The 24968-nt window shown below is 40.2% G+C and overlaps 2 protein-coding genes across 4 annotated transcripts in view; both read right to left on the bottom strand.

Moving 5' to 3' along the window:
* The window catches only part of usp53a (ubiquitin specific peptidase 53a), a 31278-nt gene extending 23643 nt beyond the window's left edge, over positions 1-7635 (bottom strand). For both annotated transcript variants that reach the window (XM_080903692.1, XM_080903693.1), the window contains exon 1: positions 7084-7635. The gene's annotated coding sequence lies outside the window, so the exon portion shown is untranslated. The remainder of the gene's footprint in view (positions 1-7083) is intronic.
* Positions 7636-16568: 8933 nt separating this feature from the next.
* Positions 16569-24113, bottom strand: myoz2a (myozenin 2a). 2 transcript variants are annotated; one of them, XM_080894471.1, is made up of 6 exons: positions 23938-24113; positions 22998-23143; positions 22104-22270; positions 19912-20056; positions 17831-18014; positions 16569-17167 (listed from the first exon to the last, which is right to left on the bottom strand). In XM_080894471.1, the coding sequence occupies exons 2-6, from the start codon at positions 23086-23088 to the stop codon at positions 16942-16944; spliced, it is 813 nt and encodes a 270-aa protein (XP_080750597.1). In that variant the 5' UTR covers positions 23089-23143; positions 23938-24113; the 3' UTR covers positions 16569-16941. The 2 variants fall into 2 exon arrangements, with proteins under 2 accessions (XP_080750597.1, XP_080750598.1); XM_080894472.1 differs by having other exon boundaries at positions 16591-17167; positions 22998-23081.
* Between the last annotated feature and the right edge of the window lie 855 nt (positions 24114-24968).

Genomic DNA, 24968 nt, shown 5'->3' with positions numbered 1-24968 from the left:
GAGGACTCTCCCGTAGAGCAGGCAGCCAGCAAAGCTCAAACTCAGCTCAACTTGCAATCCTGTTATTTTGGCAAAACAGCAGAAATTTCTACAAAGCTTACATTTTTGCTCATGTGTCAACAAAAAGAAAACCAGTGAATGGGTTTATGGGCTTTTCCACATGTCTGGGATAAATAGCATCATGATTGGAGGACCCAAAAACCTCTTTTTCAGTCTGAAGCATAGTGGAGGCACGGTGGACTTACGTTTCTATCTTAGGAAGGATATAAAGATTTTATTTATTTGATTTTGTATTTTTAAAGAGAGAGATAATGTCGATAACCTGACGCTTATGCATGTAAGAAGCTGGAGAAATATAAGAATATATAGTGTACTGCAAACACAAACAAGTACATTTATAATTAAATGGTGGAAAAAGAAAGAAAACATGTTTTGGAATAACCATGTGAAAGGCCTTGATCAGGAGGACAAATGGTCTAAAATTCCTTCACATGGTTGTTTAAGTTTAGCAGCAGCAATATTAATAACCGAGTCTGGTGCTACCAAAAGGTTCTATTAACTAGAACTACTTTACTTTTTTCAGCTTGCAGCGCCAGTTATTAGTGTGTCCAATAAAGACACACACAAAAATTCAACTGTTTGTGTGGTAATTAGTTCAGTCATACCGTGCTTGTCTAGAATTATGACTTTAAACCAGACCAACTTTAATTAGCAACTCAGTTATCCTGATAAATTTTCATAATCTCTTTATTGCAACTGTGTGAACCTGAAGTGAAATAAATAGTTTGAAATGAATTTTAAACAACGTGGGCGGCTGTAACTCCAGAGGAGAGCTCAGTCTGAAACTGCTAGTCAGCTATTTGTGGCCTGACATTTCTAAAAACCCATATAATGCTGCTCCAAGTTTCTATTCTGTCCCATTTTTTTCTTACTTTGTCTGGCCCCGTCACGCTTTTTATAAAATCAGCTACAAAGAAAGACTGCCCTGACCTATTTTTTTTTCCACCATGAGTTGAGCTGTAGTGAGCATTTTAACAAACAATTGAAGATGCAATAAACTGAGCTACACCAACAAAATCTGGAGGGAAAGTGCATCTTGGCCGGAACACATTCATCCAGCAAACCTCTTAAAAGTGTCTGTGTTTATGCTGAACAAGTCAGTGGGGGGTGTTAATATCAGTGAATGGCCAAAGAGGTCAGCATACAGTCAAAACCTTTCAGTTGTGATGTCTTTATTGGGATTTTCACATGGTAGCATTTTAAATGGTAACAGGACATGTCCTTGTAACTTTACATATCTCACATTGTTCTCATTGTTCCAGTACCAAAAAGTACAAAGAAGCAACAATGTGCAACAGTGACTCATCCAATTTTAGTCCCCAAGACCCAAAAAATAGTCGCAAAGAATAAACCTCAAACATTTTGTTATTCAGAGTAAGAAGAAGAAGAAAAAACTGCCCTACTTAGAACAAACAATGAAACTTCCCTCTTGTGACAGTCGCCAGAACCACTGAAAAGTTTCGGCTGAAACTTGCAGGACAACATTGCCATCGTGGTATTTTAGGAATCCTCGATGTATGATGACATTGCAACAACGCAGTTCGATGCAGAATCTAAGTTTGTAAGCTGCAGTTTTGTATTTTACAGTCATCTTCACATGCTCTGACTAAATGCACAAATGTCTCTGCCGTTGTACTTTGCAACTGGGCTCCTTGGCAACAGCATTCCAAAGCAATCACTTAAGCTCAGAGTTTCTTAAGAGCTGCTGTTTTCGGATTTGCTTCAGGGCTGGACTGGCAAATGGAAAACCCACCTTTGCCGATGACATCACAAGTCGGGACAAGTCTGTACAAGGACATCAAGTTTGTGATCATGTGATGAAATGGAAAAACAATTAAATTAATCACCTACACCTTAGACGACAGAGGCCGAGCACTCTACTAATCCATTATACATTTATTGATTCTGTTAATTAGGAACTGGTACATTTATTCCTGTTTTCAGGGAATAATACGCAAGCATCAAACATATCCGGCTATCGTCTCACCCATACCCATTTAGCAGAATGCAAAAACAATCCCAACCCTTGTCTACATTATTCAATGTCAAACTGATGTAACAGAGAAAGAAGCTGAAGCATGTGCTGTATTGAGACACTGCTGACAACAGCATGAGTAAATATGGCTCTGTCTTTCTGGTCCTATGAATGTTATTGCATTATATTGGTCCATTTGGAAAAAACTGTCAAGCTCAGTTATGTTAAACCATCATTTCTAGGAGCAAAACTGACAGCAAGTACACTTCAGTAATGTTGTGACGATTGTAAGATCAACATTTTGCAGTCTGGCTTAAGTTAAGCAGGCAGAATTTATAACCACCGCCTTTATTTAACAATAATTAATTAACATTACTGTTATTCTTTTTCTTTTGTTTGTTTGTTATGAGGGGATTAATGGATATAAAATAAAATAAAAGCAGGAAATCAGAAAACATCAGGTGACAGAGACCGCATAGTGTCGGCACTACAGGATACGTGCACATTTTTAGACAAGGGTTGGCTATGCTACAATCCTGAAAGGTTAAAGTAGCACATACTGTGCCTAACGTGTAAACACGGACCAAGAAGAGTGACGAGAAAGCAAAGAGAGAAGCACACTGCCTGCACAGATGACTCTGCTGACATTCTTGCTGTATTTCATCTTCTTCTGTTATGTGATATTAATGATAAAATACCTATTTTAAAATTGAAAACAGATCCCCCACAATCAATTTCAACTAACAGCAGCCATATGAAATATGTGCTTTCTTGTTTACAGACCTAGGTGGAGGAAACGAATCTGGCCAGCGGCAAAATTGTCCATAAGCCAAGTTTACATCACTGAGTAGTAAGCCAAGACGGCTGTTGACACCCTTTGCTTTCAACTCTAAGTGGAGAATTACACCATATTTCTCTTATTTTCCCTTTTCTGCTTCGATCCCAACAACATAGTCCACAAAACCGCCTGACTTCACTTTAAAACACAGTCGTGTTGACCTCCAGTTTCTGCCTTGTGAGCAAGTAGCTCCCTCGAGTTCTCTTTGAATTACCTCTCATAATTAAAACAAAACATTGGTGATTAAAGATAACAAAAGGCTATGTTTAAAAATTAACCAGCAATTGCGCTCTCACACACATACACACAGGTGAAGCAGAGTTCAATCACATGCAGCAAAGTATCTTTGATAAGTGGAAATTAGGTCACACCTGTGGCCAAACGTAGTGCCAAAGTTCCACTGAGGTAAAGTACATAAAAGGGAAACATTAGTTTACACAGCAGCGCTTAAAACTGCAGAAAATAAATAATCAATCAGATCCTACTTTACACATGAAATATCCTTAAGTATATGTTTACATCTTATATTTAGGGATATCACCAGAACTGATATTTACAATACCTATTATACCAACATTTTTAAAACTCAAAAGGTACTTGCTTTTTACAATATTGTAGTTACCTAAAGCATGATAACTGAATAGGGTTGTCAATAAAAATGGATTACATACTCATTTGAAACAGTATTCATACCAGCAGTACTTTGCCTCCTCCAGCTGACACACAGCCCCTCCCCTCACTAGCAGCTGAACACATGAACAGTAGTATCTTAAAACATCTCATCTGCTGACACTACAGTCTTTACAAAGAATTTGGTGAGGTCAGTAAAGCTCCTGTTTAAACAACATCGAAGTAATAAACACTTAGGAACAGATTATATAAATAATTGTTTTTAAAAACTGCTTTCTAATCTCGAGTTTAGTTATCCATGTGGTTATGCAACATCCTTGACTTACAGCCATTTAAAAGGAGAAATATTGCATTGGAAAACATTGTTACTAGATAAAATAGTTATCCATAAAAAACAACAGCAGCAATGATTTTCAATGTACTATGGAAAAGTTGTCAGAGATGCAGCATTGAGCCAAAAACAAGAGCCAAACAAAAGCAGTCATTTCTTTTTTTCACCAAGGGGCACAACTGCAGGAAGTCCAGTCTTCCTTTGTAAACAAAGACTGGCTCAGACTTGTCAAACAAGGACCAGGAATGACTCCCTTCTCCCCTTGTCATATGGAAAATGCTAAGGCTAGCACCTTCAAGCAGTCAGCCAAAGAGCATGTTGTGCAGTGGCAGCTTTGACGAGCCTGGAGGATCTGTAAAATGTGTCCAAATTTGGGGTGACGGAGTGGAGAGTCAGATGCTATAATTTATGAGTTAGTGATCAGTTGATGGATAGCCCCATTAACAATGATTCAACTGATCTCCTTAATATGGCAACGCCAGCAGCTGCTGATGAATCAATCTGTGGTAAATTGAGTCACACTATGTCACTTTTTTCAAGAAACAAAAATAGAAATGCATCATTGCAGCAACACAAAGAGAGAAGATTTCTGATGTATATATTGTTGGAACGGTCGACTTTCGGGTTCCCAGTAGCGAAAGTCTGTAATTCTCTCCACATCGGCTTTTTCAAAAGCCCAAATTACAGCGTTATTAATTAATAAGGCTGTAAGGATTAATTCTTAATTCATGTTCACAATTTACAATATGAACTGCCACAGAGTACGATACAGCTTAACGTCTCTGAAACTCCTTCCTCTCAAATGCAGATCAATACATCTCCCTGTCAAGCTGGTGCATTATACACCTAGATGACAGCCGAGCGTGTTCCCTCCTGTTACTCCTCAGCTGTGACTCACTGTTGATGAATGGCTTTTTCCTTACTGGAGATCACGTAGAAAAAGCAATTGCTGCACACGTGTTCTCGCTGCGTGTCATGCATTTTAATGGCATATGTTAAAGAGGAAACTCGTAAATATTCAACTTTCCCTTCAGAAAAATAACTTCAGGGCCACGCACACCGGCTCCTACTCTGCATCCTATGACAGCCATAACATGCGTCATCTCTTTCCCACCTTCACAGACACTTTTCTAAATGTGCTTTAACCACACGTGAAAATCATTTCCGGCTGACAGCAAAATGAGATCTTTTTTTTTTAATTAAAGAATAGTGGAGCTAGATTAACATAGAAACACTAATGTTAGAAAGAAAAGGGGTGGATCCAAATAAAGTGAATAAAAATAGCTGAGCGAGGTAAAAGAGTGCAGTGGGTTTGTTGTTATAAAGTGCGGTTCATAAAGGCTGCCAGGTGTAAAATCTATTTTAGCGTTAAGTTAACCATATCTGAATTTAGAGCCGTTCCTTGGAACAGATTGACTTTTGACAAGTGGACAATTACTCTCATTTTCTGGGTCTGTTTTTAGACTTGAAAATGAACTTCTCCACTTTTGGTAAAGTCATACAAAGTTCCAAGTCTGACTCATATTGATAGAGTAAGGATGAATCACAATTCTTCCTCATAAACTACTCTTAAAGCAACATTTAAAATTTCCCTGAACTGAACGCATTCAACATTTCTTCCCTCGGTCGGTTTAATTAATTAGGCGTTAGAACTAGGAAACAGATTCATAAACAAGCAGCCAATGCATGTACAAGAACAAGCAATAAATTTGACCCTGTGTGTTTATTCTACAAAAAAACAAACAAAAAAATAAATAAATACCTCCCCCCCCCCCCAAAAAAAAACCCAGAAAAAAAAAAAAAACAGTGAAACTTCACTTGAAATTCCCTGCAGACTGCAGACATGGTTTAAGAATGGGTAACAATGCAGCGGTCATTTCCTGTGTGGGCTTCCTGCTCAAAGTCTTGCTGCGTTCCAACACACGGTCCCCGTGTTCAACCCTGTGAAACTGAACAGGTCACCCACACCGCGCTGAGTCACCCATTACTCCTTACTGCTTCCAACAGAGGAAAAGGAAGAACAAAAGCACAGAGCCAGGATCCAAAGCTGAATAGAATCTGACTGAAATATAACATCCGCCTTTCTGCTCTCACAATTGCTTCCTTAATGGCCCCTCATTTGACAACAGCTAGCCAAGAAACATCAAGCATGATCATGACCCTGCCCCCAATTTATCTTTTTTTTTCTGCAACTTTTTTTTTTTAAATGCATAAAGAAAAAACTTTTAAAGCTAAACCTGAAGTGGCAGACCTCTGGGTTAGTAGCTTATCATCACACACCATCTTTCTAAAAAGCTGATGAAGACACAGCACATTAGTAAACAGTACTTCTCAAAAGCTCACGTTTTTCCAAGTACTCTTGCTCAATGTACTTGCACACAAAGACGTGGCAGAAGGCCCAGCGTCAAAAACTGGTTCGTCGGCATGCCTTTATGTTTATTTCACCATCTTTGTCCTTAAGGAAATGTTCCACTTGCATCAATGTGAAGGCTGAGTGAGCAAGATGTCTAAAGGGTTGATGATCTCATCGCCTCATCATCACTGTGCTTAAGGGACTGGGCTCGTCGGGATGAGGGTCTTATCATGAGTTTAGAGGGGAAAAACCAGTCTACTGGTGCCACATAAGAGAAGTTCTGTTACAACAGATCTGATCCCCCCCCCCCCCCCCCAAAAAAAAAACAAAACAAAAACAACAACAACAAAAACCAGACTAGCAGCAATTTTTTCCTGTAGATATAAACAAAAGTGTACATGATTGCGCAACATGAAACCTTTCCACACGCAATAAAAAGTGATGAGACATCCTCTGATAGCACACTGTGTGACAGAAAAGCTGACATAACGCGCGTGTGTGTGTCACGAAATAAAGCATTCCAACACTAAAAACGTCACGCCAGCTTCCGTGACCTTATGCTACATTTTATAATATTTAATGACCGATTCATAGCCTCACTCACAGCTCACTGTTCACAGTGAGCCTATTTCAAGGCCCATAAATAATAATAATAAACTGAATAAAATAAACAGTCAAAAAATAAAAACGACAAATAAACTCTACTAAACTTCTAAACAATTTCCACACCTATATTTTTATAGCAAGTTATGCTAACTAAAGCTAGCCTAACTAACGCTAGGCCTACCTGGTTTCCGACTTACCTGAGTTCCAGGTAGAGCTTCCGCCCCCACGTACTGCCACAAACATAAACAAGGAAAGACAAGTACATTTGTCAAACTTCAGCTGACGCTTACCTGTGGCTGAATAATGACAACAAAAAGTGCCGCAATATCCTTTTTAGAGTTCGCTGAACAAGAGTTGGAAGTAATTTTTTTCTTTTGGTTGAGTTTCGCCGAAAAGCCGAATGAGTCTCTGCTTACTATGTTCTTCAAACGGGGAGACGCTGGGAACTAAAACACCGCCCAGACAAGTAAAGTGTTGCCTCGCGTCGCTTAAACTTCTCTCTCCCTCTCCGGCTTTTTCTCTGTTTTCTTCTCCTACGGCGAGTTTCCACTTCGGATACACACCAGCCCCGTCTGTCCACTCGCGGTACACTCCGGCTGGAGGAGGCGTGCGTTTGTGCTGCAGTTCTCTGAAGCGCGGCGGTAGTGAGCAATGGTTCGCTCGGTCGACTTGGCCACCTGAAATACTGGATTAGAGATGTTTTCAGAGCGGAGATGTCAAACCCCGCCTCTTCAACACTGTATTTACTGCAGTCTGCCATGCTACTGTACACCGCTGCCACTGCTAGGGCGCGCGCGCACGCACGCTCCAATATTTGCAGAGCGCCAACTCTGCTGGCAAGCTCGTTAATGTTGCTTTATGGTGCTGGTGAGGAGGGGGGCAGCTTACTGCTACAATGCGGAGTGCGCTAGAAACAGCATCACATGCGCACTTGGACGGTTCTTTATAATATTCCAAAAGTCAGTTAAAGTATATTTGAGTGCATAAAAATTTTTTCACAACGTGTGCTTTACAGATTCCCATAAATCTCACAGGATATCCGCGTTCTTGCTTTTTTTTTTTTTTTGCTCTTTTCCCCCCGCAGATCAAGTGTTGCAGCGTTTAAGGTTTGTTTACACCTGCGTGGTTACACTAATACTGTGGTGGCAATTCCTAACAGCGATGATTATGAACAACTGGGAGTGGAGGGAAGTCATGTAAGGCTGGTGTTACCCAAACACCATCTGCCTGATCCTGTTATATAAAGAAAGCAAATGAAAGGAGTGTACAATTAAGCCCCCCTCATCCCAACCTCTCTCTCTCTTTTTTTTAAGTTAGACACTAGTGTTTCATCCCTGACGTGTTTCATGGCTCAAGCTCACCATATTTTTTTTATTTAGAATAATTACATTAATTTAAACAAGCAGCTTGGATTTCGTTGACATTTACTCAGTTAATACCCTCTAAACCAAGGCCAGGCATCTTGTTATCCTTTTTCTACATGACAACTACATCACACTGTATATGGTTGAGATAAATTTATCCAACCTGACTGATTATGCATGTGAGCATGCTGGTTTTTGGTAATGGATTTGTCTGATGCATCAATACAAATATCAATAGTGTCGATACCAACGCTAGTATTGGTATTGGATCATGACGCACTGCTCTCCCATACATAAACTGCCTTTAAAGGTCACTGGTGGCAGTATTGGCCCTGTATTTACTCTGTATCCAATCGATACTAAAATTTGCAGTATAGCACAGCACTATTTCCAATGTCTCTCTAACACGGAAATGTGCCTGCACCGCACCACCTGCGTTTAAACTCATAAATCCTGTGTAAGTGATTAATTAGAAAGACTAATAATCAAACGTAAGATAAGTCCATATATTTTTAGAGAGCTATAAAGACAGAAGAAAACTCTGCTTTTAAAAACACTCGTTAAGTCACTCGTTAAGGCTGAGGAAACTCTGCGCAATGATGGAGTGTGCGCTGAGGGGACACAATGTATCAGAGTGGTCCAGCCTTTCCCCAGGAAGTACTTGAAAAGGCCCATTGAGGAGACAGTGCTATTTCCCTGTGCACACATTTCCTAGAGGGACATATAATGCTTCCTCTTGAAATCTAAAAAAGCTCCGGAGTGCAGTAATAATATTCGTGAGTGATGTGAGCCTTTAAGATCTTGGTGTAAAAGTATTTAACTTACCTCTAGGCCTATACTTGCTTTATTTTATGGAAATACACATTTTAATAAAACATATTCTACTTCTATTGAATGGGATGCAGTTAAGCCATGCACACTGGGGTGATTTTATAGAAGTGATATTAAGATTTATTTTTTTTCACACAGGATTAACGATTACTTTGTTACCAGTGGTTCACGCTCACATTAGAAAAGATTCATATTATGGACACCTTCTTGGCTACCTTTGAAGTGCTGCCACTGAGTAATTTAAAGTCCCTATAAATTATGAATCAGACAGCTCGAAGAGATCAGGCCTTTAACAAGTTCCACAAATGCAAGCTTAATATTTTTTTAACTTTCCTGACCTTGGTGGACAGCTTGCAGTCAAGCTGGTGCATTTGATAATTTGTGCCCCGTCAGCATTATTTCCAACTTTGCGCTGAAACTCTAAAAACAAAATGACTTTATCACTGCACTGACACATCATTGCCTGGATGTAATGCACTTTAAATGACTTTTGCAAAGTAGTGGCTCATTGATTTTAAGATTCATTTTTGCCTCTTTCTACTTTTCTACTATTTTTTGTCTGTGCTTCTCACTTTTTGCAAATGGTCCAAATGTCTAGTAAATTCCCCAAAAGCTCAGCCAACCACCAGTCTTTCTAGGTTTGATTCTGTTGTGAAGGGTGTTTTATTTTAAGAATAATTACCAACACTTTGCCAGCTCTGCAAGGAGACAGCGCACATGGTAAATGTCCCGTAGAGACCTGGTGCCATTGCCCGGACTTCTCACCTTCAGAAAGCTCCAGTGAGCAGCAAGAGATTTGCTGAACACAGTGAATAAACACAGCTCAAATGACAAAACTATACCATCTCTTTGCCAAGAAAGAAAACCACAACCAGTACACATCAGATTAGTAGAATCAGCTTTTATTGAAATAGATTCATTGATTATCTCAAATGGGTTACTGGGCAACTAAATCCCATTTCACCTCAGCTGTGTGGTGCCATTTTTTAATGGTATATTTTTAGCACTGCTGTCTGATTTTTCGATCCATATTTACTGTACACCATAAACACAACGGGAGACTTGTGTGTTCAAAAGCTCTCTGCTTTCATCTTGCTCCTCTTTACTGTGAGACAGATTGAATCTAAATAGCAAAATCTTCTATTTAAATGTTGAAAAAGTTAGAATTGGTTTCCCTAGAGGACAGTGGGAATACAGTGTAAGGAAATATGAATGAATAAAGCTTCAGTTTCTGTGTCTCTCATTGCTTTTATCTGCTTTTATCTGCTGTAGCAAAAGCACGATGTAGCTGTAGCAAAAGCACGATGACACATACAAGTTTGAATGTGTCATCGTGGGAAACGCAAATAAGTTCAAAAAAATGCAGGGACACAAACAAATATGGATTTTTTAAGGACACAATGCAACATGTGAGATCGAGTTGTGAAATTGACAATCAAGGTTATTTTCCCTTCCTTAAAAACAACTTCCCACAGAAGAACGACTGAACAAAGCAAAGCTTGTTGTCTGTGAACACCATTTGCTGTGATCCTATTGAGTTACTACTAATGAAGCAGTGAATGTCCTGTTGTTACGTAAGAGATTAGACATGCTCCAACGCCGCAATGGAGGCCATGGGAGGGCGACGCCTCCAAAGCGACTTGTACTATATTTAACCGGGGTTTAAAATCCTGTAATAATTACTTTTTTGAACGAAGAAGTCTTTTCAGGTTTCACAAGAATGTTTCAACAAGTAGTTTCTGAAGAGGACTTTTGTTGGTCAACCACTTTTTCATCCACTTCATGGTCGAAACATCTAGAAATGCATTTTTGGGGTACAGTTCAAAATAAAAGCCTGTAGAAAAAGACATAGAACAGGCTAAGATACAAATATTATCTTTGGTATCTTGTCTACATTGTATAACATTCACCAAAATGGCATTTGTGTAAGTCATGATGACTTGGCATCACCTCAGACTTGTCCCGTGGGACAGGAGCAGGGGCAATTTGTATTAATTTACATTTTCTATCTGACCCCGAGTGAAACACTGCTCATTGTTTTACTGCAGAAAAGGGGATGACATGAGCATTGTTTTTTGCCAATTCCCCATGTTACATTAACTCTGGAGTGCAGCCAAGGTGGTGACGGTGATATATCTCTGCTGTGTTTGCTGTATCCACGGTAGCTGCAGCACACAGAGCAAGCATGCTATTGCCCCAGTGCATGTTCAGAAAGTGAGATAGCTTCACTGACTAAGATTAGGTACATAAATTAGTCTTTCCCCAAAAAAGACATCAGCAGAATGGGCTACTTCCTGTATCAACATCGAGGGCAATTACTTTTTTCTTTGTTGTTGTTGTTGTTGCCGTTGTTGTTGTTGCTAGGAAAAAGAGCATTTGCTTACCACCTAAAGGTGTCATTGCTGCAGATTGTTTTAGCTGCTGTTCATATTAGAAGCAGAAAGTTAATAATTCCTGGCTGACTATTAAACAAAGAGAGGAAATTGATGTATACTGACCGCTCCGGAATATAGATGAGCCCTCCGAAGGCACAAAGGCCTAGGCTGGATTACCGTGAGGGAACACAGTGCTAATTGGTCTCAAGGGCTTTTGCAAGTAAACAGGAACATGATTTTGAATGTTCATTTGTCCATACAAGGTAATTATTTGCCTAGCTGTGTGCATCCCTCCATGAAGCTGTCTCTACATTCTGTTTGCTCAAGCTCGGTGCATTTAGTGAGAGAGGGAGAGCGCATGTTCCTGTCCTTAAAAGCTGGAAGAAGTTCAGAGATTCGTGCTGGCATTCACCTTAACGCCCACAACACTTCTGTACCTACTCACAGAAACTAGCATATTCATCACTGTTTGTCAGTTATTGTCCACTTGTGGTTTCTGAGGCGTGATCGACTGAAGGGTTTTTTTTCTCAAGAGCCAGACATACTTGACCCTGTTGCGTCACTCCACCTCATTTCAGAAGCGGAATGTGTGCCGCGTCACCCTTCACCTCACCTCATGTGCAACTAAACGCCGCCCGACTGACCCCAGGAATGCTTTATGTTCGCTTGTATATTTAGAAATCCCACCGGGCTTTGCACTTTCCTGTGAGAATGTACACCTGCTTCGCATCAGATGAGAAAGACATAAACTAAAACGCTGACACACTAGATTAGCTTTGCATTTTAGTTGCTAGTGGATTTTGATGTCAGGAGGTCATATATTAAAAAAGGTTAATCCCAGATTTCCAACATTTCTAACCTAACCTAACCAACCTAAAACGTGACACTGAACACATTGGAAGTGCGGCCATATGCAAAAACCTTTGAGAGAACCATATGTCTTCATGTGGGCACTCCTCGGTGCCCTTGCAGTTGTTATTTCACAGCACATTTGTTTTTCTCGCTAGACCCATGCATACTTAGAGGAATCCTTCTGGGATATTGGCCAGTCAACTTGTGCAACCTTTAAGCAGTTGTCTGTGTCAGCAGCCATACTGCACAATCAGTGTTCGGTGCCGTGTGTGCAGATGGAAACCCACGAGACTTCAGCTTTAAAACCTGACAGCGAATGCAACAGCAGCAGGGACCATAGTTAACTGCTGATAAACATACAGACAGCCAGCTGTTCAGACTTAGCCGGGTCACACTGTACAAAAAAACATGACTCTAACATCTCTACTTCTTGCATCTGTTGAACACACCCAAAAACTGTATGTTTCCATCTTGTCAGGGTTCTTATTGCATAACAAGTGATAACTTGATATCTATTGGGTGTTTGTGTACTCATTCTTTTGCTCCAAAGGCATTTTATTTTTGAAGGAATGTCCTCTGAGATTTCGACATGCTATCACGAGTGTCTCTCCCTGGTGCTCTTATTCAAAGCAAATCTTTTTATCAGTGGTGTTAAAGACTCTACAATGTCTTTTAACTTAACAAGGCGACAGCCTATTAACTTCACATCAGTGATCATGTTTGACTACGATAGTAGTCAAACAGTAGTTTCTCTTTGCCAGCATAAAAAGGATTTGTTTTTATGCTAACAAAGAAAGGATATTTTGAAAAATGGGAAATTTTAAAGGAACCCAGTGAAAATCTAGAGAGAGTTGTAGATTTACACAAGAACCAGCAATATCCCAATTAGTAGATGCTCTGCTCTACGTCCTGAGTCATAGCTGCCCCAAGGAAGCTATTTTGAACATGGAATCTGGAGTCCTGGAATCCACATTTCTAAACAACTGCAGATTTCCAGATCAAAGAGTTGTTTGTAAGTACAAATTATTTGGATGTGTCACCACTCAGGCCAGTTATGGAAGAAGACCCAAACTGTCGTCCTCAGATGAGAGGAAATTGGTTAGGATGTAGAGTTGGATGTCTCAAAACCGGTCTTGGTCTCGAGACTTCGAGAACACTTTTACGTGGTCTTGGTCTTGTCTTGGTCTGGACGGACTTTGGTCTTGGTCTTGTCTTGGTCTCGCTGTCTTGGTCTTGCTGTCTCAGATCGACATAGTGGTCAGGAGATTTGGAGTCAACAGTATCCTGACACACAATGTAACATTTAATAATGTGTCCTGCGCAAAAGCATCAGCTCTAAGAGCCGTGCTTAGAGAGTGCTTTGTAGTGAATCTGAAGAGTCGCCTCCCATTGAGCGAGAGCCGGCTCCTCACTTAATTTCCTTTCGCTGCTCAGCTCTCACAGTGGCTCAGCTATGCTCCAATCCCTCCATAATGTGGCCAATCACATGCGAGGATATAGGATAATATCATTATGTGAAAAACAGAGAGGGTGAGAGACGCGGCAGTCAAGTGGAGCGTGCGTCTGTCCTCTCAGTAAGTGAGTGAGACAGTAGACAGCTCCAAATTACTATGACATCCATGCCCATAATGAGTGTATGTAAACTTCTGACCACAACTGTAAGAGAGCAAAGGATTATAAAGTTTAATCTCCTGTTCAAAGACTCCATAAGAGTCCATTGCTGAACCTACATCCAACCTTTTAGTTTGGGACAATCCACTATCCCGGGCAAACTGTAGCTCTAGCCTGTACCTACTGTTCTATTTCATGTCAAGGCGAATGTGCCTCAGGGGAGACCGGTTGCAGTTTGACACAAATAATCGAATCGTCTGGCTTCCCCAACCCCCAGCTAGGGTCTCTGCCAATAATATTTCCAGTGCTGCATTTTGATAATGGCTACATTCAAAGTTCAAAGTGAGTTTGTGCCTGGTGCTGATAAACACTGCTCGATATCCGCTGTGGTACTTGGCTGGGCTATTGGAAGTGTTGGATGCTAGGCGGTGTGCTGTACAAACAGTTTTCCTGAAGAGACTGGTTAGAGGAATTCAGGAGGACAAAAAAAGGGAGTGGTAGCCGAAGCTGCACATACCAAAGGCTCTCCAACAGCGACAAGGAACGCCTACACTGGCCTGAGTCACATGGCTGCAAAATATCTGACAGGCATTTCTTATTTCATTTTTGGCAGCAGGAACAGAACCACTTTAACAGAAATCAGCAGCTAAGTATGCAGCAGTGTTGCAAATAGTCAAGGTTTCATTATATAGCAAAGCAAGTTATCTTTATCAAAGGATGATTTGCCTTGATAAACTTAACTGAAAGCTAATTCAAGGCAATCAACTTACCTGAAATCAAAATGACACCTTGTCACAGTGATTGGCAGTTGTAGCCAACCTACAGCAGATGTGATCTGTCATAACTGGGACCTTTTAGCTGTTAAACCTCCTGACCGTTCAGTATCGTTTAGTATTGTCTGTTTGGTATTTCCCACTCATATTTCCATCAGTTGGGCTTGAGTTGTAAAATATACACACATCACAAGACCAAGAAAAATTACTATTTACTATTTACATAAAAGAATAAGATCTTGAAAAAATAGAAATAAGAAAAAAATAGCGATAATTTCACCAAAGTAAAAAAGGCTATTGAAGTATTAAACACAATAAAGTGCAATGTTACTTTCATTAAACATAGGTTATCAAAGTATGCTGTGTAAGTATGTCAAATATAGAAACTCTGGTTATGTAAATGAAAATTTAAATTAAAAATTTATGTAAATTCAATTCAATTTCTGTAACTTCAAACACAGGTACATCAGAGGCTACTTAAGAGTGATCTATATCAGATATTATGAAAGAATCATGTTACCTAGCAACCATCTGCCAACAGGCTAAAATGATCATTTTTTTGGCAATTATGCACATATGACAATTTATAAAAGCATCTTATCATTCTTTCACCTAATTTGTATCCATGAAAGTTGAATTTTGCTTGATATAGTTTGGCACATTCACACTGCCTGACAACCACCTAGCAATGTGCTAATATGATCTGCTTTTAGCCTTTATGTGCCTACAGTTCGATATGAAAGCGTCCTTTCATTTTAATTTCATGTAAGCAACATCTCATTTATATACCTATTTTTTGCATATAAACAACATCTGTCCTCCATAGAGTTTTTTAATCTTATCAATATGTTTCAGTGTATCTCTTTGACATCACCAAGAATAGAGCATGGCCATGTAATATTCATATCACTGCTAGTACCAGGTTGATTTGATTTGTGTAATTTGGCATACCTTCGCCTTTTCTTCCTGTTTCCATTTGTTAACAATAGCCTCTTGACAGTCACCCTTCCACTGAGCCCATTTCTGATGAGGTGAGGGATCTCTCAGGTCCTATGTCAGGTCTTTGCTGTGTTTTTTAAAGCACATTTCTTTCAGATACTGTTTATCTTCAGTAGATAGCCTTTCAGTTCTGCCAATAGTTCTTTTGTCTTCCATCAAGTTTCCTCAAATTTTTTAAGGACACACTGCACACCATTGACAGCTATCTCAGGATTTTGGTCAATAGCTCATCAGGAATCACATTGTTGGTGAAAAAAGTATTTTGTGCCTGCCAAACTGTCAGTCAAACTATCATTTCTTAAATAGATTCAACTAAAGAAATGGGAATCAGCTGTTTGTTTTTGTCACATGCTACTAGTGACAAAGTGCCGAAAGATATAATTTTAAACAGATTAATAGAAACACTTAGTACAAAGTTAGCATGCTAGCTAAAAGTTAGCCTGACAGTATGCTACTATACTAGCTGCTTTAAGCAAAAAAACATTGTATGAAGAGATGGTGCTTGAGTATACATGAACAAAATTCCAATAATTTCTTTAATTTCTATTTTATTTTATTAATTTATCTCTCTGAATAACCATAAGATAACTGCACAATATCTATTCGCCCCAAATGTAACATGTATGGTATCGGGGAATAAATATGGCTGCTTAAGCTTGTTGTAGCTGGGGTGCCTTCCAAAATAGGCTGTTGTGGTAGTAAACAGAAAGACAGCGGCCACAGCTTATCAAACGTCAATCTTTCTTCTGCTTGGCATAGCCAAAAGGTGAGAGACACATCAGTCAAGTCGCAGGCAGTGTAACCTTGAGGCACGTTACACTGGCTCACATGGATCTCTGGCCTCTCACACACTATGATAACTGAGAAATTTGCATAGGACTATGGCACAAAAATGCACCGTCCTTCACTGGAGCTAGCTCATACCAACCCGTATCGCACACATACATATTGCATTCTGTTCCCTTTCCCAAAACAGAAATGTGCAATTTTTTCCCTTTCTTTTGAAACCAATTAAAAGGAAAATCAAAAATTCTGATTGGATTTTTGATCATTGTACGCCACTTTATTGAGCAAAAATGTGAGATAAAATCTGTTTATGAAAATCAATATACAACAGTTTTCAGTAGTGTGCCTGTCTAATGTACACAGTGATTTTTTTAAATTATTCCCTGCAGTGCAACAGTTAACATCAGTGGAAAGACCAAAGGGTGCTACATACACGCTAACTTGAACCAGCAACACCCAACAGGATGCTCTGTTCTGACTCCAGCATCACTCCACAAACAACAACCTCAGGTTAAGCAACTAAGTAGACAGCATCTCTGTGTGACTTCAACACGGGTTCAAAGGTCTTCTGACTCAGGGATGAGCGCATTCTCGACAGAAACATTAGGGAGGGGGACTGGACCACCCGTAGACACCCACCCCAGAGCAGCTCTGTTGAAGGAGGGTCGAATTACCAGGGTGTCCCCTTGGAGCTCTGGGAGCTCTGGGAGGATTTCTACCTGAAGGGTCTTGACAGGAGCAGGCCTGGGTGCTTTGCTGAAACCACCGAAAGGGGTTGCCACCCTGGAGATGACAAAGCCACGGTGTTAACAGCAGACAACATGTGCTAATGAGAGAAACTTGAAGTGACATTTGAAGTGATGCAATTAATTAAAGCCAAGCAAAGACATTGACCCGGGGACATTTCTAAGATACAGTTGCTGAGTGTGAGAAACACTGTGCAACGAATGAGGTGAAGGACAGTATTTTCTTTGCTCACTCACCACTTGCATTCATGCTATATTAAAGCAAGAATGTATAATTCAGAGAGAGTTAGACTTTTGAATGGATGCGATTTACATTCATAAATAGTAAAACACACCCTCAACAGTTATATATTTAAATGTTTTATTGTTATAACTTCACTTTTAACTCCTAATTTCCATTTGTGTTTCCATTTGTTCACCTGTTTCAGGGATGTCAGACTTATTTTACATCGTGGGCCACATAAGGTCTGCTTTGATTCAAGTTCGTGCAAAGAAGTTTAACTGTGCATTTAATCTCAGGGCTATCTTTTACATGATTATTTTGATCTAGTATGAATGGCCATGGGTGAGGCCTTTATCAGTAGGAAAATCTGTAAAACGTCATTTAAAACTCCAAAATATATGCCCTCTTTTACATTTGAAAGGATGATTCTGGCCCTCGGGCCTTATATTTGACACATCTGACCTATTTGGGAATTACCTGTTGAAGCTTTTGTACCCTGGCAGGTCTTGTTGAGGTGCCAGCTCTGGCATGCGGGTGATGAGAGTGTCAGCCAAGGCAGGGTCATTGATGATGGCCTGCTCCCAGGGTGAGTGGTAGGACTTTGGCACAGCTGTACTGTTGAACTTCTCCGGAGGGATGTCTTTCAAAGGACCTCCATACCCTGGATAAATTATACAACACTGGCAGTGAAGGCATGTGGGGCTTTTCTGTTTTTCTATGTCAAATAAAGACCAGGTGTTGGCTTTTTCCACACGGTTCGCAAACCAGAACTTTGTGAGAGTCAGTTCAAAAGACTTCTTCAACAGCCACCAGCGAACGTACTGTCCAAAGAAAGCAGATCCTTCACTTTCATCGCAGATCTGAAGAAAACTTGAGTTCAGAAGTGAAAAAACGTTTCCCCTTTCCACCGTCTGTAACTGTTAAACTTTTAACTGATTTTGGTTTGTCTTTTAGTTTGACTGCATGTAAATACAAAAGAACAAAGAGATCAGGTCATTTCAGACTAAAGGAAAGTGACATTTAAAAAAAAATATCTTCATCTGTATTTTGTTACAAATGTGTACCTAATTTAACAGCAGTCTAAGTGTCCTGTCTTTCTTCTTTAGCTCCTTTTTTTCTCATTAAAGTTCACAGCCAAACAGAATAAAGGCACAGCTTCCCCGTGTTTGTGCGTGTGGGTGTGTGGATGCATGCCTGCATGTATGTCTCCCCACATACACTGTGTGTGTTGATGGGAGAGTCCAATCGAAAGTACTATCCTTCAAACCCAGCGCTTCACTCAGGGGGGCTTGCAAGCTTGGCGTTACATAACACGGGCCGCTGTGTCACGTCCTAACCCCTCACAATGAACAATTCCCCCTTCCTGAGTTTATGTTTTGCCCTGAGGAGGAAGCAGGAGAAACCAAACAGACCTGTGGGGAAGTTTACAGATTTTTTTGGTAGGGGGGGAATAATCTATGACAAAACACTGTGTAAAAATGTTTCTGAGGCCATGGGATATTATTCCTGTGGTTGGACGTTTGGCTAAGCTGATACTTTCGTGGGAAAGGATGATTACACCCCAGTTTCATGCAGGGATAAAAGAAGGAACTAAACCAAAAAGGAAATGTGAAAAAAAAAAACAGCAGTTGGCTTAATTAGTGTCCAAGTGGCCTGATAACTAAAGGCACGTTTGCTTATTCCTTTTTCCATTGTTGAAAAATGGCACAAAAATAACTTTTTGTGAAGTTTCCGGTGTTTAACTGTTGAAATGGGCTTACTGTATATGACTATTGCCTGGCATGCACTCCTACAGTAAGTGGATGAGTGGGCTATTTTAAACATAATTCCCATTTGATACCTGATGCACTTTGGCCGGATTTCTGCTACAGTTGGACTGACTTCATTCACATACCCTGGGGTCTGTGTCTGGTCCACAAATAGCACCCCACCCTAGTGTCAACACGGTCATCCTTAAATCATGGTTTTGTGTCAGCTGAGCAAAATTAGGACATGAGGGAGGATGTGAGTGCACAGCTGATGGTATCAGCAGCACAAGAGCCAAACAGGAAACGGTTTCCGTGAGTAAAACTCAACGAATTTTAGAATGATGGTAAGAGCTGATTGCAATAAGGACGGTTGAATAAAAGGAGTAGACATGGGAGAAGGGAGTAGGATGAATATATAGAAATAAATAAAGGAGTCAGGCTCAGAGAGGGAGAACAGAAATGTGTAATCATATTTAGCCCGAGGCCAGCAGATTCCAGGCAAAGAAGAAAATTGTTTTCCTGCACGATCAAAGCCTGCTTGAGTACAAACAACGAGAAACAGTTGAATCCATATCAAAACACGGCACATCTAGTACTTTGTGCAGAGCACATGTGCGCAGTCACTCTGCTGGGAGCTGTACTTAGCATTCATCATACAGCAAAAAGACCAAAGTTTAGTACAACACAATTAACGCAAACAGGTTAAATGGATAGGAACAGCTGAATATAAGTCAGTAGTATATCACTGCTGTATGATTTTGAGTCCTTGGAAAGTTTTTTCAGTGCACTGTATCACACAGCTTTACCTACCCGGAGCAATGCTGGTGGGATCTGGCACCATTTCCATAGTTGTTGTGTCACATGTCACTTTCGGTGGCTGGTCAACACCTACGTTGTTCTGGCCGCTGTGGCTGTCAGTGGTATTCCCAGTCTCAGTTTGGAAGATGGCAATGCTCTACAAGAAAGATCAAAGAGGTCATTCGGGCCCACAAAAAAGGTTTGAAACCATTTATCAATCAGTTGATTCCTGACAATTCATATCAACGTTTCACACGATTTTTGGAACATTTTCGACAGCATTTGTTTGGTTACTTGGTAACAGGAGAAACAAGCAGCAAACATCTTGCCATCTTTGAGGTTAATATGACATAAAAATGGATAACCATGACATGCATATCAAAGTTTCCTCAGTTTAGAAGTCATAAATCTAAACAGTAAATCAGTTGTATCTTCATTGCAGCGATATCACATGATAAGCACATAACAGATCTTCAATTTTCCACGTTTTCCTTAAACAAAGGAGCTATCTGTTTGTCCAGTTGTCTGTCCATTTGCCCTCTACATTCGAAATACTATTCTCTGGACTGAGATGAAATGTACTGCAGCCCCAGCACCCGGCTTTTCATCCCCTCTGAAAGATATTTATGATGATTTACTCGAGGATTTCCTCAGGAAATGTTGACAACTTGAAACAAAATCCTTCTATTGCCCAGAGCAATAAACAAACCGAGATATCTAAGTCCTTCATACATCAAAGATGAGGGGAAAAACTTCTCTTGAGCATAATAGTTATTTTATCTGTGGACTTAAGGGGGGCATTGAAAAGTACACAAGGGAACCACACAACTAAATTAAAGAGGACATAACTACGGATCCTAATTAATTAGATATAACAGAGAGAAACCTGGCTTTACTTGATTTTGCTGTGCGCTGTGAGACATGAACTTCTTTGTGTGACCAGATCAGCGAATGGTACCGCTGAGAAAAGAAAATGCTAACTTGGCGTGTTGCCCATCCATACACAAAGGAACATTAATAAAACCACTTATGACCAACTGCACGACTTGTGCTACAGATACACTGTGGCACAAGCAATATAAACACTCGAAGTGCTTATACTTTGTCAGGATGTAAGGTGGAATGTTTTTCATGTTTTGGTGAAAGAAGATGAATTAGGAAAGGGATAATCGGGCATGAAAAATATGCACGCTAGCAATGTGGAATTCTTACGGTACCCTCTTAATCTTTATCCCTACAAATGATCATAAATTTATGTGCATTTCAATGATTAGTTGTGCAGTTTAATGAGATTATCTGCTTATTTGCTGTCTTATCAGGAGTTAGGTGGTTAAAAGATTTAAAGATTGCAACCTTGGGTGCTAAAGAATTGACCGTTAGAGATGCCAAGAACTGCCTCCACAAGTGACTGAATCCCCATAGACTCCAGTAAGTAAATGCTCAGCTTTAGACCAGAGATGAACATGTCTCCAACCTATTACAAAAGACAGCTTGGGTTTGTATCAAAAGTTTAAGTTCTGCATGATTAAAAGCAGTAACTGGTCAGCACCAGGCTGGTAGCCATCTTTAGACTTCATCTTGGTGGCTGAACTGGACCTCAACAGTGTGTTTGTGATCTTTATCCTTTCTGGGGCCTTTTAATTAAAATATCTGACTCACATTATTGTTTAATGTGAGCTACAGTGGCCACATTAATGCTTTAAAGTATCCATTAGCAGCTACGTATGGGATTTACATGCTGTTATGTTGCAGTGATCTTAAACTGGTACAGTTCAAACAAAGAAGATATGAAATGTGGATTATAAAGTTGTAGAGGACAGATTTTTTGGGGGGTTTATTGTTGGGTTGGTTGTGTTGGTTAATTTGATTAGTTTGGTTGGTGTTTGGGTTAGTTGGGTTGATTGATTGTTTGTTTGTGTTGCGTTGGGTTGATTAGCTTAGTTGGTTAGATTAGGGTGATTGGTTCGTCTGGTTAGTCAGTTTGTTTGATTTAATTGGTTTTTATCTTTTGAGAGAGTCAAGGTAACTGGCTAGCAAATCTTCCTGATAAGGTAGCCTGCTACTGCCTGCAGCTTTAACTGTAGTTCCTACGCAAACATGAACAAGGACTCGATTTTGGGACCTATTGTTGAAAAAGAAGATTTTTTTTCCCCAATATCTAAAGATTTCTTTAAGATAATAATTTAGACCACAGTTCTTCTTACATTCAGCTGTGTGTTGTTTTGGTTCTGGATGCTCTCAAAAGTGTATTTTTCTGATCGTCTCTGACGCATTTTGAAGAGACGGGAGCCCCGGTTGGAGGCGAAAGACAGCTCCTCCAGCATTATGTCCTTAGGCACACTCATCTTCTTTCCCAGATCCATTTCTATATCTGAACAGAAGGAAACAAAACAAGACACTAAACAACTTGTGTTTATTCAGTGCTTGAATCAGACTTCTGACAAGACAAATGTATTTTCACGATTCCTATACTCCCACCTATGCTGAATCAAATTAAATCCATACAGGAAAAAAAAAAACCTCCCTGCACAAAAGAAAAAATCCTGTACATGGCTGCTGACTTAGCATTCCTGCCAGTATGATGAACGAGGAATTATCTTCCCTCGTAATCAGCTCATATTCAGTGCTTGTTTTATGGTTTGCTCCGCATGTTAGCTACTGCATGCTGATCATGGAGATGTCATCGGCCTATATTCAAGCGTGAGACACATAATTTGCCAGAATATCTTTCAGCTGTCAGTAGCCTTCAGACCCTCCCCATCCCCAAGGCGCACAGTTGTCCACGCCCTGAAATAGCGTGTTCAAAGGAGAACGACAAAGGATTAGTTACTATGAGCCATAAAAGTAGTCATTTGCTTATTTATAGGATCATAGAGGGGAAGGTTGGCAACTGTTTTGCTAGAAAATGATGGGCTCATGCCTTTTATAAAGTAAATTTTGGAGAATTTGACAGTAAGGCTAACAGATCTGTACTGTAACTTATGGTGTTGTTAACTAATTGTCTTTGTTTACATGTTTAATGAAGAAGGTAAGAACAGAATGTGGGAGGTCAGAGGGATCAGGAAAACATGCAAGTGAAGAGGAAACGATACAGCTACCTTCTTGGGCTTGAACCTCCCTGCAGATTGCTGCTGCCTGCATTTTCCTCTCTCTGGTTGTCATGGTGGAGAACTGTGACATGGCTGCCATTGGGGAGATTGGGGTGAGGCAAAAAGTCACAGGAGACAGTGCACATCAGTACAATCTGTTCAAATGTACAAAGACAAAAGCAAGGCAGCTGCATGTTAGTCATCAAACACCCACAACACGCACAAAATCCCACCGAAGCAGATAGAATTTATCAAGGCAGTGAAAAGGGCAAAGTTAGCACTTCCCTTTAAATAACCTTGGGCTGTTAAACGCCAAGCACATGCTCTGCAGATATGGCAACCAGCAGTGTCAGGGGCGTCTCAGAATCGATATGTTTGAAATTACCCAAGTGGGCTGAAAGGACAGGGATGCAGAGCATGGTGTTGTCACATCGAACATGTGAGACAGCAGATTAGAGAGCAAATCGGAAAGTTTACACCGAGGTGTCGGAGAACACGAGTGTTTTATTAGAATCCAAAATGCTTTTCACAAAGCAAAGAACAATTTCTCAAAGAACCAACGAGCATTTCACAGCAAGTCTTCAAATTACCATCACTTAGAAATCAGTTGATAACAGACAAGGTTGCAAAATGCTTTACCTCCAATACGCTGTTGTGTAGATATATATATATGCTATTTATAGCTTTGTATTTGAGGTACATTCGCTTTAAATAAATCAGGACATATCCCATATATACAATTAAATTAATACAGAAAAAAGACATACATTTTCATGTATGTGTTCATTAAAAAAATAAAAAAATAAATATAAAAGCAAGCTATCACACCAACAGTAAAATACAGAGGGACTGAGTGTAGGTGGCAGAGAGAGTCATGCTTGATTAAAAGTGCAAGTGTCACGTTAGACATGGACAGCACACCTGTGGAGAAGCCCAAGCGATGGCTTACCTGTCCTGAAGGACCCTCAGGGGGTTGTCTCAAGTTGTGCCTGTCTCCTCGGGGAAAGAAAGGTGAGGTCAGACCGGGTAGTGTGACCCGTGTGGGCGCTCACGCTCCCCGTTACTGAGGCTTGTGTTGGGGAGGGCAGCAAGTGGGGGCTGCAGCCTGTGAGTGACTGAATGAGTGGGTGGGTGGGTGGGTGTCAGTTTGTCTGTTGTCATTGGTATTTAGTTCACAAGCAGAGGGCGACTAAATTTAGACCGCTGCCACTACTACTTCACTTGCCCAACACCATCTCCCTTGGCCCGGTGTTATTACAGTAGCTCAGAATGAATCTGTGTTCATTTCAAAACAGGCAAACATTTACCTAGCGGGCACTTTTAGAGTTATTATGTAAAAAAAATGAGAATGAACTTAATGAAAAAAGCAAATAAATAAATAAAAGGCAAACACTTTTATTAGGCATACCTGTTACCCAGTCGGATAACTGCAACTCACTGCATTTAGGCATGTACAGTGCTGTGCAAAAGTCCTAAGCCGCCACTAATTTCTTTATATATTTGGAAAATATAAAGTAGGTGCAGAGATTGAAAATCAGTATTTGGTACGATCGCTTCCATTCTTCAACACAGTCTGAGCTCTCTTAGGCAGCTTTCTCGTCATTTCTTTAAGTAGCCTTCAGATATAGTTCTCCAAGCTTCTTAAAGGACATTCAAAGAAGAAAGCACACACTGCAAGCTCTGCGGAGGCCATTGTGTTTGACTGCGAACCAGTGTGTGTTTTTCTATGCTGATATGCTTTTACAGCACTGGCAGTATTTGGGATCATTATCATGCTGAAAAATGAAGCTGTTACCAATTAGACAGAACCCCCACCATGCCATATAGATGGCCGAAGACACTCAGTGTTGTCCCTCGCTATCCTAACACATCAAAGATGTCTTGAACCACAAATTTCCCACTTGGATTAATCACTCTCTGAGACCTGTTGCAACTGATTTTCAGTCTATTTCTTGTATAATCCGACAGTCTCTCCTCCAT

This window comes from Rhamphochromis sp. 'chilingali' (genome assembly GCF_963969265.1).
Source record: "Rhamphochromis sp. 'chilingali' genome assembly, chromosome: 1".
Classification (NCBI taxonomy): domain Eukaryota; kingdom Metazoa; phylum Chordata; class Actinopteri; order Cichliformes; family Cichlidae; genus Rhamphochromis; species Rhamphochromis sp. 'chilingali'.
The sequence above is the reverse complement of the archived record's forward strand: the minus strand, read 5'-3'. Positions and strand labels throughout refer to the sequence as shown.